The sequence below is a fragment of the Syngnathus leptorhynchus genome, chromosome 6 (assembly GCF_054491065.1).
Source record: "Syngnathus leptorhynchus isolate UIUO chromosome 6, UIUO_Slep, whole genome shotgun sequence".
Classification (NCBI taxonomy): domain Eukaryota; kingdom Metazoa; phylum Chordata; class Actinopteri; order Syngnathiformes; family Syngnathidae; genus Syngnathus; species Syngnathus leptorhynchus.
In genome coordinates, this window is record NC_141200.1 from 3,020,504 (window position 1) to 3,038,223 (window position 17,720).

The window sequence follows — 17,720 nt, forward strand, 5'->3', positions numbered from 1 at the left end:
GCCAGTCAATAGCGTTTTCAGTTGTGTCAGCTTTAAGCTAGTGTTAGCAATCTTGAAGTTGCTTTATTTTGAACACACAGTGTGAGAATACAATATTTAGAAATTTTATCTGTCAAAATGATGATGTGAAATGACATTGTCACCATATGCTAATCGTTAGCTTGTCAATAGTGTTTTCCCTTATGTGTTAGCATTAACCTAGCGCAGGCTTTTTTTTAAGTTGCTTTGTTATTTTAAAATTTACAGTATTTAGTAATTCGAACTGATTAACTTCTGATGTTGATTTATTGACCATAAACATCTGTGCTGTTGTTTGTATAATTTTTGTCATTTTTACAATTTGCGTGACGTGACTAAATTAGGCTGCGTGTCTTCGGGTTGTTCGTTGTGGGGCTGGCTTTTAACATTGCCTCTATACTTTATAAATGTTTTATGATGCAAATTTTCAAAATCCAAGCAGACTGGAGGTTTGTTTCAGATCTCAGCTTGGAATAGTTAGGAGTTGCTTTTTCATCATCCCGAGAGGCGTTTTATTACCATTTGTACCTAATGAAGTCTCCGGCAAGTTTATACCGAGTCTGATAGCCTGTTTAAAATTTCAGGACTGCGGAACACTTAAAATGTTGTGAGTAAAGTGCGGGACATAATTGGCTTTCTTGCATTATGGTCTGACAAAATGCGTGATACAGCACAGCTTTAGCTTGATGTGGAGAAATGGATAAAATGTCACGGAAAGGCAGAAACGAGGTCCGCCCACATGTTCCTTGGGGGCATTTTCTCTTGAATGTACTCGGCCCTCGTGTTTGTATTTTCCCGTTCAACATGGAGGATTAACAGAGATGCTACCTGCTGCCTGTTGAACTTCATCATCAGCCAGCCCGTGATGCAATCCTATCATCAGATGTATAGAAAAATTAGGCAATGGCAATGTAAGATTGCCTGAAATGGAGTTCTTTTCAATAAATGTTGCTTGTCCTTTTAATTAAACGGAACCATGGGACTTTATACCCGCGGGTCTTTTTGCAGTCACTTTCGGATGAAGACGGAATTTGCTAATATCACGGAGCAACTTGTCATTTTAGGTGATTAATTAAAAAAGGAGTTGAAATTAGGGATCAAATGAATAATGGCGAGCGCAGCTTCGTTCCTGACCTTGTTCAATTTTTAATGAGTTCAGTACAATAGAGATTCATTTTTATAAATGGAGCTACAGGCTCACGTGAACACTGCAGATAATTAAAGATTGTCTTCTTATTATCCAGATTTTTGCAGGGGAAAGTAAGTCTCGTGTTTGGGATTCTGCAGCTCACACTTGATAAGCATTCAAGGAGCGAGATGAAAACACAAAGATGAATATATCAAGACACTCCTGAGACTTGTTTTCCCAGGAGAGATTATCACAAAGACCTTTTCAATCCTGATGTTGGCTGCCTCGGGAGGAAGTCAAAGTTGTTTGCCATGTGAGAGATAAACAAGATTCTTGTCGGTAAGACTTGACAACAATGAACCTGGCATTACAACATCAGTCTTGAAAGGGGACAAATTGTGGAACGGTGGCTCGGAAAGAAATTGTTGGAGTGCTAAATGCGAGACACGACTGCCTTCTCAAACCAGGCTAATTTATTGACTGCCACTGTCAGTTTAATTTGTTTATGGTCTGTAAAAGGACAACATACTGCTGAGCTATGGCCTACATTCAAACAGGCATTTTATCCAGGCAGCAGTATTTCACTTAATGTGAGATCATAAAATTCAAGAGAGAAAATATAATAAATCAATGGGACAGTACTAAAATAACAATTAAGTGATTAAACCTAAAAAAAATACAAAATACAAATTAAATCAAAGTATTAAAGTAAGAATTAAGTGATTAAATATAATACAAATAAAATAAATCAAATCAAATCAAAGTATTGAAATAACAATAAAAATCATGGTGGAATTTTTTTTCTTTTTTTTTTTTGCCAACTGTCCATCCTTGGTTGCCAGTATAATGATCACCATTCAGATGTCATAGTGTCATTGCCTTGCAGTTGCGTGTTATTCTGGGCTGTCAGCGGGCCGTCTGATATGTTTTAATTACAACAGCAATCGGGAGGAGATGCGGACTGTGAGAGGCAACTTATTTATGGAGCGTGATCTCAACTGGATCACATTTTTGAATTTGAGAGACTTTGTGTGTTATGACTGTAACTGGGCAGTTTTTGCTCTTTATGAATCTGTTTTAAAACTTGGATCATTGACAACTACTGTACATTTTTACTCATTTAATGATGGCAACAGACTGAGCTTGAATTAAAAAAAAAAGCGTTTATTTGATCAAACCAATTGGTGATTAATTTGAGGCACGTGTAATGAAAGGTAAATGTCATTATGTTGACAGTAGTAAATGAGGAAAAAGGTTGGCAGGGGCGTCGAGGGTCTCCTCAGAATGGCACAGATAACGAAGTGGCGGGACTCGAAATGTTTCTCCTTCGCTGTTGTGCTTGTTGCAGAGCAAACCAGACTTACGCAGCCTAATCAAGCTCTCGGCTTGAGACGTGTGATTTGGGCTTTTTTTTTTTTTTAATTGGGGGGAGAAAGATTGTCTGGATCTATTTGTGGTGCGGCGAAGTGTTGGAAATGCCAGCTGTCATGTCATGACTGCTGGAACAAAAAGTTATTTGAAAAGCACCACGCCACTTGTCGGAATGCTGGTTAAAAAATGTCGTTTTGTACTTATCTTGAATCGTGATTGACACTTGAGACTAGTCCGCAGACGGACGCATGGCTGACAAATCCATATCCACGACAGAGTTCAAGCCAAGGTCCCTTCTCTCCTCCCTCCTCGATGGATACATGCCATATAGTGGGGTGTACCATCGGTATGTCAATAATGTCAGCGTAGAAATGTGATTTTGATTTCAAAAGTCGATAAGACACCTCCAACCGAAGCCCGGGTGTAGTTTTTGGATCCTTTTAATTGACACAAGCAACCTAATACCGTGTACGCGCTGTGCTTCTAATACCTGACACATGGAATTTCAGCTTGCCATAATATTGTCCTTGTACAGCTTTGAGTTTGCACAGCAAAGCAAAAGGGGATGAAGAAAAATTGCAGGAAGAGCCAGTCTGCCTCGTTTGGCCTCCGCGTTGGCCATAAAGCACACACTCATTTAACCTGGATGGCCGCGTGGCCAAAAGCCAAGAGCACAACAATGCAGACATGGCCAGTTAGTCTCAAATGCTTGTACACTGCTTGTTTCCAACTCTTTTTCACCCTGACTCTCCTCTAGTGTTATCTGATACCCGGCCGCTCAGACCATGTGCGAACCACATTTAAAAAAAAAAAAAAAAAATTCTGCCAAACTGAATGCAACTATTTTGCTTGATTTTTAAGCTGCTCTCTTGATTATACTCGTTGGACTTTGCCAAGTTATTAATTGTGTTTACACAGACGGGGCAACAAGTACATTCATGTTTGATTGAGTTTTTTTGTCCGTATCTCATGATATAGAAATACCACTTGAATTAATCAAGAATGTGTCTATCATGTCCCATGACCGGCATGATTCAGTCTCATGATGTTAAGATGGGTTAGTGTTATGCTGAACAATCACGGAGGGGCTCATACTAACCAGATTAGTGCTACAATGTTTTATTGTATGACATTTGTTGCGACCAAAATATTGTTGTAAAGATCTTCTTAAGGATAGTTAGGAATTACAGGTATTTGTTCTTTCTTGCTTCCCACCACTAGTTGCAACCTTGAAAGAATAATGTTCCTTCATCCTTCCCATTCCCCCCCTATTTCGTTTATTTATTCAGGACTTCGTTCCTTCCTGCATACTTTCAACCACCATTTCTTTCTCTCGCTTCATTCTTTCCTTCCAACCTGCCCTCTGCTTTTATTTTGCTCAAATAAAACAAAAAAAAAGTCAATTTAAGTGCAGGGAGGCTTGCTTTCGTCAGCATCATGTCTGAGGTGTGATCGGCCACGTCAAGCATGACACCTGCTTTCCTCTTCCCGTTTTTTACATGATCAACAAACATGCTGTCATGTTCCTAAGGCACGGCCACGCCTCCCCTTTGGCCCTTTACACGTGACCTGTTCCCGCCTACCCTTTTCTCCAATTGGTCGCTCAGTTGAGGCGCTGCGTATCACCATTGGCCGTCGCGCACGCCTTTCACAACTACCGCTGTTGTCTTGGCGATGTGACGTCAAAGAGCTTTTTTCTATTCATTCTAGTCCCTATTGTGTGCCTTAATTATAATTTAGGTTGAAAGACTTTGAATTGATTATCTTCCAGCAACTTTTGTGGAAACAACTGATTGATTCCATATTGTGCGCGTGCGCAAAAAAAAGCGAGTGACTTAAGTGGGCGTGGAGCGATGACGTCTCACAAGGGGGCGGTACCTTGCTGTCAAGAGGCAGACTGGCTTTTTCTGAGTTTGTCAGCTTCCCCCTCCTCCTTCTCAACACCCCCGAAAATAGCAGCCCAGCGTGTTCAGTGTGTTCAGTGAACGTTTTGTGCAGCGGATTCGCCGATAGTGTCCTCAACAAACCCGACCCGGGACGAAAAAGGTGAGTGATCGCAAATAGAAACATTTGTTGTTGCAAGGCGGCCGTGGCTGACGAGGGCGAGTTGGTAACGCCAGAGGGAGGCGTACAGTATAGTACAGTATAGTGGTTCGTCGAGATTGGAACACGTAAAAAAAAAAAGTAACATTTCTTTTCACTGACAAAAAATGTCAAACGCTTACTTAACACTGCTGATAACGGTTTGCTTGTAGGACGTCACAATTCTACCTGTCATTTGCTCCTAAAACGAGGGGAAAGTTGACAGTTCTAACCCCTTTAACCTGATTAAAGTGGACATTTGAGTCCGTTTGGCTAAAGTTTGCCCAATTTTTTTGATGATCGATGTCTTATTCACCGTGCCAATCACCATGGCAGCACCTGTTTTTTTTTCCATGCACAATTGGCGTGTTCATGTTATTTAGACAAGAGAAAACTTAATATTCACGATTACTCCTCCTAAACTAGTCTAACTAGTCTATTATGTGATTTCCCGCCCCCCATAGATTTTTTGAACGTTTTGTACAGCGTGTCTAAACAATGCTGATCACCTTTGTGCATGCAAGTTGTCAGCACAGATGATTTGCACTCCTGCTTAGATTTTTTTCTTTTTTTAGACGTAAAAAAAGTCACATTTTTCTTCTCTTAACTCAGTAAAACTAGTCATTACTTCCATTTTTATTGCTATGGTTCAACTTTTACACTTTCACAGTCAATTGCTTCTAAACCACTTGATGTGTGGATCATGATAAGAAAAAAAGTTGACAGTTCAAACCTTTGCCTTAAATGTGCCCAGTCTCCAGCACCTGCTTCCCCCCCGCCCCCCTCCCCCATAGTGGCACGCTTGCTATTGTTTTTGTTTTTTTGTCACGTAGCCAGGCGAAAACCTGACAGCATTCATTGTTTCTCATTGCATGCAAGTTGACATCGCTTCTGGTCTTGTTGATCTCGTTGTTGTTTCGACTCGCTAAGAGATTCGCTGCCAACTGTGAGCACTTGAAGTAAAAATGCTGCCAGATTGAAGTTATTATTAATTTACTTTGGAAAGTCAGGACTATCTGGCTGCTTTTTTTTAGTGGAACATAGGTTTGAGGGTGTATTGTAAGAAGTAATAAAGAAAGAATGCATTTTGGGACTTTTGTTTTCTAGTAGCGTTGTAAAATCTTGTTAGCTCATCTGCTCACTCGAAAGCTATGCAAACTTCTCATTGGAAGTCTTGGGCCAACTCCAAGCTTAGCTCAACTGTATTGAATTCCCAATTCCCAGCTGCGAGTCGTGCGACGCTATCGTAGTCGTCTGGTATTTGTCTTTGGTCACGATGGCCGTTACGGCGAAGCAGCTAGCGGCTGTTTGCCGCTCGATTATGATGGCAAAGCAAGCGAAGCAGCCTCCAATTTGCAGTCATTAAGGCCCGCGCGTCGCCTCGGGGCCTCAGCGATAATGTTGCTCATAATCCGCGTCACGTGATCTTTGATGCGTAATTTGCGGACAAGAAGCATTTGAACAATTTATGAGCTGTGTTAGTGCATCTGATCGAGCTGTCGTCCGCGTCTGACTCGTGCACGAGTTGTTGGTCTAACCTCAGTGACCCGTAATGTTTCCATGATGTAAATATTCTTTTTTTTTTGGACAGTTTATGAAAATCCCATAGGTCTCTAGTAAGGTGCATTTGGAACTCGTCAGCATTTTTCCCCCCCGAGTTCCTAATCGAAAGGGAGATGGAGGATGTGCGAGGAAGAGGGCAGCTGCAACGTCCTCTCAGCGCACTCAGTCCCCACTTTAATCTCGACGCTTCAGCGTTCTCCTTCCACCGCAAATGTGGAGTGCGTGGGCGCGTCGGATCTGCAATTAAAGCCGGTTGTCAGAAAGAGAAAACGTGTTTTTAACACACACTGATAAAAGACCTTCTCCCCTGTTTTTCTCTCCGTGTGAGAGAGTGCAAGGGCACTGGAGAAAGATTGAAAAAGAAATATTTTTATTGTTGTCATTGTAGTCCAACACCAAACTTGTCCATACTTTAAATTAAACCTTGACTTGGTCAATTGAAAAAAAAAAAAAAAAGTTCCAGTCTGTTGAAATGTTTACGCAATGTATTTTCTCAACTTCTTTTTTTTTCTTTCTTTTAAATCAAAATTATTTTCACTATCAGGAGAGGTTGCTCAGTGAATGCCCCTCCCCTTTTGACTGAGAAAGCATTTGGTAACATGAGTCATTGTTTATTGGCGCGCCATCATCAATATGGAGATTTCAGCGTTCTACTGTGAGACCTGGAGGTCACATGCAGAATCTTGAGCCTGGCAGATAATGTTTTACAATGCCGTTTACCGGACGCGATTGCCCCCCCCGCCAAAAAATACCAACCCCTCAATAATCCTCATATAGAATAATTCCCGCCGCTTGATGATAAACAATAATTTATATGAACATATTTATAATTTACAATTTTGGTTTTGTGCTAAATGGGTCACCATGTGTGCTGTGTGTCCTAGCACTAAAAGCTTTGCTAGCAAGGAAGTCTTCAATGCCCCCCCCCCCCACCCTTTTTTTCTGTTTGTGCAAAAAAAAAAAAAATCGCTTGACGTGAGTGAATGAGGCCCTGTTTGTACAGCAAGACGGCAAGCGGCGACCTTTCAACTATCCTTCTATGGATCGAGAGCTGTTGGTGAGCCCTTGGCTTCGACTCACTCAGCACGTGTGTTGCTGAGCAGGGCAAAGCAGCTCAAAGCCCGCCCAAGCTTGTCATTTTTTTTTATTTTGGTTCAAACGGTCCTGACACAAGGTCCGGACCGGACTTCGGCGTTTGCTTGGATCAGTTCTCAAAGTCCTTCCTTGCGCATAGTTACTTTCTCTGTTTTGACTTGTGGTGGAAACTTACGTGAGGTGATGACTTTTGCAAAGTCATTTAGCACCTTTGTGAGATGTCACTTCCACTCACTTTGGCTTTCTGGGCTGTGCATGAAGAACCGCACAATCACACTCTGCATCACTTGCAAGAGTTGGTGGGTTCACTCCAAACCAGCAAGGCCGAAATGTTTGCGGCCTGTAAGGTTTCACATCAGTCATAAAAACTGGTGACTGACTGATATCATTGAAAATCACTCTCTGAACAAGACGTGTGTTTGCTGAGTTGCATTTAAACAGAATTTAAATGAGACTTGGAAGAAGAAAAAAAAAACATACAGTAAATCAAAGGAATATATTACAATCTAATTTACCAGATCAAAAGATTCCCATGATGACTAATATACTCTATGTATTGAACTCCTGATGCCCGACCGACTATGTAGATCAACAATTGCATTATGAGCATGGAAAAACGTTTCTACAAAGTCCTCTCGAGTTCCGAGCGATGGCCGAGTCAGCCTATTTTGATGGACTCGTAGAAAAGAACCACTTGTCCAATTCCAAGTACATCTTTTGTTATTGTGGTCACGTTGAACAGAACTAGCAATACGATTAAAGAAAAAAACAAAACTCAATGCCCTATTTCAGTCACAGGAAAGCAATATTTCATATTTGTCTAACAGTAGACAAACAAACCGATTGTTCGTACGCGAGTCCGATCCAGTAGCTATGGGAAGAGTCGGAGCCCCTACAGGAAGGGCCGCGGCATGCCGCGTTCTTATTTTTTTCATCTGTTTGAGGAGCCTTGTGAACCAAGACAGCTGGAGGCGGCGGGAGGTAAGCCGAATCGCGGCCTTATTCAGCAAAACACACCAGGCATTACGATAGCAAAAAAGGGAAGCGACGACCCCCGCAATCACGCTCGCACTCCAGTCGAACGGCCCGGGTCCGACCCGCAGTCCATAAACTGAGGACACGGTTCAGAGAGAGCAATTCGGGTTCTGATTGGATGTTTGCGTTGTTGCTCTTCTCTCTACGTGATTCTGTGGCGAGGTGTGGAGTCTGCCCGCTGATTGCGCCTCTGCTTGCCCGTCGAGGTGAAAATGATGTCGGGTTCTTCGCCAGCGAGCGATCGGTGGCCCCGCCATCACATCAGATGGCGGATGTCCTTTTGGCATGCACGTGTCCAAGCCGTCTGCCTGGAAATTTGAAATATATGCAGACATTTGCGGGGAGATGATTGTAGCTGCTTTTAGTGGGATGGGGTCTTTATTTTTATTTTATTTTAGGGGGGTGTCAAGTAGTTATTTGTTCATGGGCTGCAGATCAGAGTTGACCAGTTAACAGCTTGACAGAGATTGCTAGTAAGTCAAGCAGCAGGGCCTGTGGGGGTCTCTCTCTCTCTCTCTCTCTCTCTCTGTCTGTCTCTCTCTCTGTCTGTCTCTCTCTCTGTCTGTCTCTCTCTCTGTCTCTCTCTCTGTCTCTCTCTGTCTCTCTCTGTCTCTGTCTCTCTTTCTCTGTCTCTCTCTCTTTCGTTCGTTCTTTCTCTCTGGCTCCTTCTGTCTCTGTCTCACTCCATCTTTCTTTATCATGGTGTTTGGACACAGTGTTCATGTGATAGTGAGATAGCATCATCTGATTCGGGTGTGTGTGTGTGTGTGTGGGGGGGGGGGGGGGGGGGACTGCAAGAAAAAGTCTGTGGCTCCCGTAGTAGAACAGAATTCTACCCACAGATGTTAAATTGGAGTCAGCGCCGCCTTTAACTGATAATTACTCGGAATTAAAAAAAAAAAAAAAAAGAAACTGGTTCATCTGTGTGATGCAAGCAAGGAAGAACTTTAAATAGACTGTGGGAATTTCCCACACAATTATATCAAGATAAAAAGAAAAAATCTTGGTTGTAGAAGTTGTTAGGAAAAAAAGTGTGATACGGCTTAAAAAAATGTGATCTCTTAAAATAACATATCTAAGTGCAAAAACAACAACCGAGGTTTGGAAACCAAGATTTCATATTCAAAACTTTACCAGTGATCCTTTTGAGGGTTGACTCAACCTGTGTGAACAAGCGCCACTTACACCCCCCCAAAAAAAAATCAGCTGCACTTATTTTCTCGAAAATGAAACATCATTGCCGGTTGAGCTGGTCCAGTTCAGTGTCGATATGACTCACGGTGGACCAACCTGGTCGGCCAGATTGCATAAAGCTTTTATGCAACGCCACGTTGAAAGAGGCATCAAGTGGAGGATAAAAATGGGAAGAGAAAATCAAATATTTAGAACTATCGTTTTATTTCCTTTACAACCATGCAAAAAAAAAAAGGACTTAAAAGAGGACAGTGACTTTCTCTGAACTGTTGTCTATTTTTTTGGGGGGGCTTTTACTCAAACAGCCCAGTGCATATCAAAAAATGTGAAAGTCACAAATATCTGCAATCGGAGTCTAATCTTGATGAGATCGGCGTAAACGGCGTGCAGTTTGCTGAGACGCATTATGCATGACATCCCTCTAATATCCGCGGATTCCCCCCCCGGAGGAAGATCTCACTTCATCATGGCTGTTTACCATTTTCGGAGTTGCAGCGTGAGCGCAACATCAAAAGGCTGCCGTAGCACAGCTCGCTCGCTCGCTCGCGGCCTTCTTGCCTCGGAGCGTCGGGCACCGTCGCTCCCTATGGCGGCGTTGGCATTATCGTCCTTTCCCCAATGGGGAAGTCTGTCCGATGATAGACAGACGTGGCCGACTTGGATTTCACAATGATAGCCGAAAACTTGTAAACAAATAAAATTTGTATCGTGTCGACCTTCCATTGGTTTAGATATGGGTCCTAAAACTTTAATCCATGACCTATTATTCAGGAATTCATGTACAGGTACCGTCTTAGTGGCCATTGCGAATCCAGATTGTTATTCCGGCTCGATAAAACCGCATCATGTAACCTCAAAATTTTGTATGTCAGTTTCCTTGTACTGTGTAAATGCGGTAGCACCCAATTACTTAGTTTATTTCTGGCCTACCATGTTAAGGCATTAACTTGTTAAAAGGGACATTCCCATGTTGTTAACGTGATTTGCGTCATCATTGACTGGACATGGCATGACAAGCAAGGAATGGAAGCTAAGAGGCTCAAGTGGCAAACCTAATACTCACGCTGGAGTTGGTTAACAATCTCAGGACATATAATGACAAATTAACACGCAGAATTTCGTCTTGGAATGAATTCTAATCAACAAACACACCCTGAATCTCAAAACTATGATGCAGAAATGCTATTGATAAGCAGTAAAGATTAGCCGTAGCAATACATCACACACTACTGACTAGATTTGGTTTTGTCAATGGCGACTTGATTTTTATTGAATTTTTCAAAATGGCAAACTGAGGTATTTATTCACAGTGGCGCGATTAATTGTCGATTGATTCTATCGTTGGATTAAAGAAGTGATTCTCATTTCCGGAGTACTTGATAACTTCTGTTTGACTTCTTTGAATGGATTTGCGGAACCAACATGAGGAAAAGTCAAAAATCACGGCGATCCCTTTCGACAGACGGCCCATGTGGTCATCGGGATAGACGGAAGATTTTTCATGTTGATCTGTGACTTAAAGTGATTCGAGATGATCCAGCGTTTGTTTTGAAGAAAACCCAGACGCTTGGCTTTGTGCGTTGCTGAAAAAAAAGAGACAGAAAGTGGGGCAAGTTGAGGAAAACGCTACAAGCCGTGTGTCTGACTTCTCATTTGCATTCATTTTTAATGAGCCATAAATCATCACCGTAGCTCGCCATCAAAGACGTCGTCATTCGGTAGTTGGCTAAAAGTTTCCATCCAGGGATTTACCTCTTCGAGAAGGAGACGAGCTTCTTCCACATGAAATAGATCCCACCGTTAGGAGAGGGTCATCTCTTTATCCTTGAGAAAACTGAGAACGCATTCATCGGCCGGGGCCACGAGAACCTGACTGACGCAAATGGATCATTGGGAATAGAAGTGTCCCAGCAGTAATTATATTACCACACACACACACACACACACACACACACACACACACACACACACACACACACACACACACACACACACACACACACTGGCTCTGAGGTAGGATGGCACGGGTGCGGGATGCTGCCTTTCTTTAGTCTCGTTTCCCCTCTGCCACCTTTCCCTCACGTTAACGTAGTCGAGGCATCTTTTTCCACATCTGACTCGGAGTCTCAATTTCTTGAAACCCCTCCTAGCAGACATGGGAAGTGTGTCGGAAAAGTTTGAGGCAAATGTAATTTCTCTTTCTTAATATGGAATGTTGGGAGGGGTAAGTGACTGGAACAAGCAATGAAATAAGATCAATAAATAATGGCTTCTAAATGAATTTTAGCTCCGGATTAAGATGAGGATGGGTACTCTGATTGTTATTGAGATATTTGGAAAGTACAAATTTGGTTGTTGTGTTGACATTTTAGTTAAGTCTTGTGCACATGGATTTAGATAATGCGATTTTTTTTTTATCTTAGATTTTTGACTGTATATATAATCGGCCATTTTTTCAAATGATTTCCACTCTGAGATAAAGTTAAATAAATACTGCTATGGGACAAATTAATGTAAATCTATAAAGCTTTTTACCTGAAATATTGTTTTTGAATACTAAAAATATATCTTTTTTTGTCATATACATTTTTTAAAATTGTCTGAGAAATAATTTTTTAAATGTTATTATCATTATTCATTGTTATAACCTTCCACTGCATCTCTTTACCTTCAAGCTTCAGGTTCTTTTTTTTTTTTTGCCCAATACGCTGCTCGGTGGTACTAAGTCAGTTACAAAAGAGACATGAAATTAATGTGGTGTCGTCTTCTCATGAAACCCCAGGGCACTCGGTCAAAGTCACCTTGCATAGTCCTCTCTTCCCCTGACAGTTGCGCTAGAGTGAGATGGAGATGTCTGCACGCTCGCACTGTCAGCGTACTATGTCCTATTTGGTTGTTATTCGTCGTCATCGTTTTTAGATTTGTTTTTTTTTTTGGGGGGGGAAATGATCTGCAGCTTTTTTTTCTTTTTTTTTTTTAAGACAGCAGTGTCATTCGGCCACTGCTGAACCATTTTCTCTCAGGTCCTGTGAGGTTTTCGCTTCCTTTTGATGTCATTTGCTAGGTGATAAGTAGCTTCCCGTCTGGCTCGTTCCCCGGCTTGCGCTAGGTGCGAGCAGCATGAAGGATTGTTTGAACTTGCATTGATTCAGTGAGGGATTACAGCTAGGTCATCGGAGACTCGGGCCGAGCCGCCGCCATGGTCGTCATGGTGGCAGATTAACCACTCACTCCCTGTTTGTCTGCTACGCCGCCGTTTGGTCGTGCACGCTGGTTTAGGTCACACTCTCCTTTTCAACTATAAATTTTTATACGCCGTTTGATTGATTTTTTTTTTCTTTTAGGCTCAATCCGACTGTGGGGTGGATACATATTACTTTATCGAGTAAAGCGAGGAAGATACGCCGTGACCTTCCATCGCTTTTCAATTTCCGGTCCTGGAAGCGTCTGTTTTAGATACTTTTTCAAATTGTATTTAAATTTAAAGACATACCATGAACTCTTGTTTATAACTTCCCCACTCAGTTGGAAAGGTCATATTGCCCAGCTCTCCCTCCACATTTTTCAATTAACCAAAATTTTTTTTTTTTGCTCTTTGTGCTCTCGTTTATTAATTAAGTCCCATTAGTTGCCGTGGCAACTGAGTCTCAGTTGATATCGATACAAGCGCTCATCAAAAAAAGTAAAGTGAAAGGAGTGAAATCACGTCTGAAAAGAAGCACAGGGAGCGGTTGTTTGTTGTTGAGGAATCAAGCCCCCTCCGCCAGATTATCATCAGGAGACATTAACACTAGAGATGCTGCAGGGGCCACAATCCTTCTTTTTCACCACTGGAGAGGGAGATAAGCGTACAAAATGGGAGGTGTGTGGGGGGGGGTGTCGATGTGTGGCGTGAAAGGGCTGGCTTGCCTCCGCTCCCCTCAGGCCAACAGCCCCATTTACAGGTACAACAACTGACAATGTGTGTGTGGAGGTGGAAGGGTAGGGGGGGGCATGAAAGGGGGCTCACGATTCACAAAGACTAAATTGTCCGAGATGAGCAACTTAAACGTTTTCAGGGAAGATTCCAAACTGCCCGTAGGTGTGGGCGGTATCGGCTCACCCGCAACACTCATAGAAAATGTTTCCAATGCATATCTGTGATTCATTCTTATGTAACCAACCAGATGAGTGCTTTGGAAAGTAAAAAAAAAAAAATCGAGGGAAAGGTCTCCAGCAACCAATTGTAAGCTGGCGCACGTCACCGAGCCTGTTTAATGAAGCTTCCAGTAAACATAATAAGCCGACGAAGCGTAGCCACCAGAGATGAACCCCACTGTGGTTGTTTAGTCTCACACTAATCATCACAACGGCGCTCAGATGGGAAGGGTGTCCCCGAGGTGGTCACTCCCTTCCCTCCTCTCTAGATTTTTCCCTTTGACTGCGGAGAACAAGCAGACGTGCCGAAGAATAACAGGAAGTGGACGGGCAGGAAGTGGAATCTTGTCTACTCCAGGCCTGCCGTTGGATTGTGAGGATAAGCGGTTGGAATCCCCCAACTGTAACGCGAGCTGGGCTCGCTGGCTACACTTCTTATGATTTCCTCTCCCAGGAACGGCTTCAGACTGCACCCACACACACCTCCGTACACATTTTTGGGGAGAAATCTGCTGATGTTCCCACCAAGCAGTACTGTTTGGTATTCCTAAAAAAATTTTTATCCGACTCAAAACCTGTCATTTCAGTCTAAGTTTAGCCTGGGTTGTTAGTGGAAATCAGTAGACTCACACTACTGGCGTTAATTTTTTTTTCTCAAATCTTTTCAATTAAATGTAAGATGCCTTTCAAAATGAGTCAATTGACCAATCGTCATCCCCCTCGGTGGCCGATCAAGGAAATCTCGGCAAATGCCAAATGCGAGAATAGCCGTACCTGCAAATGGAGTATGCAAGCATGTGCACATCATTATCTCGGCTGTCACAGCGGGACAGCTCAAGACTGGAGGCATAATGGACGCTGCCATGACATTTCTCTTACACCGATGTGAAATGACAAGCTGAGAGGGAATTCAGACAGCAGGTGTGCAACACTCTCAATTTATTGCACACACTGGGAAAAAAAAAATTAGCCCAAAGCTAAGGGTGGCTCTTGGGCACGGAACCTGAAGCTTCTGCTTGGTCCATTTAACATCATTGCCATGAACAGGTGTTCAGTAAATTGTTTAGTATATTGATAAAAAATTTTTCTCGTTCACTCTCGCATAAGCATTTGTTTTTATTTCATAGGATTATGTATGAAAAAAAGCACCAATGTTGACTTCTTTGAATTACTATGAGGAAAAAAACACTAATTTGTTCAAGGCAAGTACGAATAAAAGCAACATTATTGATTTCATGTATTTGGTCGGGTTCATCAAATTAGCTAACCGCACTACCAAAACAGACTTAATGTCTTGATAAAGCTTTGAGTCTTTAATCGTAATTCAATTTAATAGGTACGAGATCAACATCAAGCTCACACATTTTCATGACATTTGCTACCCCCCTTCACTGGGCGATTTTTTTTTTTGCCCTGATCCAGAAAACCAGACATGGTAATTTCAGCTCATCTGTAAGCCCTAATGACTGCGTGCCACCGGAAAAAGCGCATTTTTATTGACACTGCCAATTCTGCCTCTGGCTTGCTTGCTTCACAACTACTAACTGCTTCTAATTGACGCAGTTGTTAACCTTTCTACATTTGCGCCCCAAAGGGCGAATGTCGACAATTTTATCAGTTCGCCATATGTGATTAATGTGCCTCCAGGGCAGGGGGCGATAATTCTTCTTTTCGGGACAAACATGGATTTTCCCAATGGAACTGTGGCCAGTTTACACCTTCATGTGAAAATAGATATTGATATATTCATATAGTCCCACCCCGTGATCTCCTTTGCAGCCCAGGAGACTTGGAGAGATGTCGACCTGGGACTGGGCGCTGTCTTAATCATCTTAAGAGCAAAGTTGGCATGGTGGTCAGCTTGGGGAAGGTCAATATAATGTCACCGCTCTGTGTTTGCAAGCGGAGCATAAATGCTTTCCGTGGATGTGCTTAATCATTTGAAATGATAACATACTCTCTTACTGTTAATCTAAAAATTTTTCAAAAATGTGACTATAACACTGAAAATTGTCTTGTGGTAGATGCTAGCACAAGCACGCGTTAGTTAGCTATCTAACAACTGCTTCTGATATTAAATCGTAAATAACCCCGAACGAAAGATGGTTGGAATAATAATAATAATAATTGGCATCTTTTAGCCTCTGACTTGTTTGTTGATGTTGTTTATTCTTTCTGAAAAATGGCAATATAGCCGTTTACAAATGTTCTCCCGCTGTCACTGGCTGTCTTTCATTGACTTCATCTGTGGCTCACATGAGGAGCTAAGGCCCCGGACATGTGGGTTTCATACTCGGAATGACATTGAGAACAGAAGACATTTGTGCTTTGAAGTGCCTAAGGAGACATTACAGAGTGTCATGTTAACTGTGTTTCGTCTCTCTCTCTTGCTCACTCGTCTCTTTTTGTTTTTTTTCTAGATTGTGCCGGGTGACTGCTGAAGAGCATATGGTGCGTGGAGACCAGCGAAAGTGTGCATAGCAGAAGAAGGATTTGCACAATGTGCTAGGAAAGCGTTGGACGTGAAGCGTGTGCGTGCGTGTGTGAGTGTGCGCGTATGTGTGTGTGTATGTGCGTCTTCGATTTCCAATATTGTCGGTGAAGTGTCAGAGAGACGGGAAAAAGGACAAGGAGCCATGGGGCGGAAGAAGATACAGATCACCAGGATCATGGATGAAAGGAACAGACAGGTACACGTTTGAACTCTAAATTTGATTGGGCGGCACTGTGGACTAGTGGTTAGAACATCCGCCTTGCTAGTTCTGAGGTTCGAATCGGTTCTGGCCTTCCTGTACGAAGTTGGCATGTTCTTCCAAAATTATAAAAAGGGTTGCTAGTGATCTGAAGTCTGTCCGAGTGGGTTTCGGGTCAAGATTCCGTATCCAGACCTGATGGCCAGTAAATCGTACGGTCAGATAAAACATAAATACTTGAGTTGACGGAGGTCCGCGTGGACTCAGTGCTCTTAATGTACTCGGTATGGCGCTGATGCAATTTCCAAAGTGTGCCTGTCATCAGAATGCTTTTTTCCTAGCTCCCTTCCCGCCTTACCTCTATCCAGAGTCCAGCAGCTGTCTTTGTTTGCGTTGATGTAAAGAGACATCCCTTCCCCAAGTCTTATCTGGTTCACTGAGGACCGTGACATTTCTTTGTCATATTTACAGACTCTTTTTCCCCTGCCACCCTGCAATTATGTCCAGAAAAATTGATGAGGCAGCAGGAGTGGCAACGGGAGTCAGACCACCACCCGCCACTTGGGACCTTGGCAGTAGGCCTGACCCCCCCCCCCCCCCCCCCCCCACATCACTGTAATGTGTTTGGTAGCAATTAGAAGAAGCCGCAGCACCGCAGCAGCCTCTTATTTAGCAGGGCGGGTCATTGGGGCGCAGAACATCCTTCTCCTCGGTCATTCTCGTCTGGCCTAGCCGCAGAGTTGGATAGTATTCACTCCATCGGAAATAAAATACCAAACAGATCTTCGGAACACCCTCGATTGGTCAGGAACTCTTTGAGTCCAACCTGGACTGTTCCAAAGTCACAAAGAAAGAAAATGGGCAATTGATGTCCCAGTAGTCTTTACTGTTTTATCATCAACGCTCAGGCAGTTAGCGTTTGCTTGGTTTTGCTGACTCTGCAGAAAATGCGTGAGGACAATACGACTCTCGCTGTAGAATACAATCGTTGATTTGAGGTGATGTACGCTAGGATGCAGCTAAGACTTGGACGGTCCAGCTGATCACTAATCATCAAGCCAGATTGTCACCCTGATTGTCGACGAATGCTGGAAAACGACCGGTCTCGGCGATGCTTGATTCTTCTCATTCACTCATTGACCTTTGCGAGTGGCCAATAGAAGTAGTGCCAGATGGTATCTAAGAGACTGTAAACTGGTCTTTAGGTCTGACCCTTATTTGGCCTCAAGATTCAATTAGGCAAAAATCTTCACATTTGAGTAGTTTTTGTTCTCCAACTTAAGTGGCAGGCGTTTATTTCGCTTCAAGATCAATTCAGGACACCGTTCCATGGGCATTCCCACACAGGACAAGACCTTTGCATCCTCATTTGTCCACATGGTGATCCTCGGGGCTCTTTGCTG

At 42.8% G+C, this 17,720-nt stretch overlaps 1 protein-coding gene across 4 annotated transcripts in view; it reads left to right on the plus strand.

Annotated features, from left to right (window-relative positions):
- mef2aa (myocyte enhancer factor 2aa) overlaps positions 1 to 17,720 on the plus strand; it is a 56,458-nt gene that overhangs the window by 15,245 nt on the left and 23,493 nt on the right. For 3 of the 4 annotated variants that reach the window (XM_085913994.1, XM_085913996.1, XM_085913997.1), the window contains exons 1-2: positions 4,402 to 4,564; positions 16,045 to 16,314. In XM_085913994.1, coding sequence (XP_085770120.1) covers positions 16,261 to 16,314 — 54 coding nt within the window. In that variant the 5' untranslated portion in view covers positions 4,402 to 4,564; positions 16,045 to 16,260. Of the gene's footprint in view, positions 1 to 4,401; positions 4,565 to 16,044; positions 16,315 to 17,720 lie in introns of those variants that run through there. The other variant, XM_085913995.1, reaches the window with a different exon arrangement.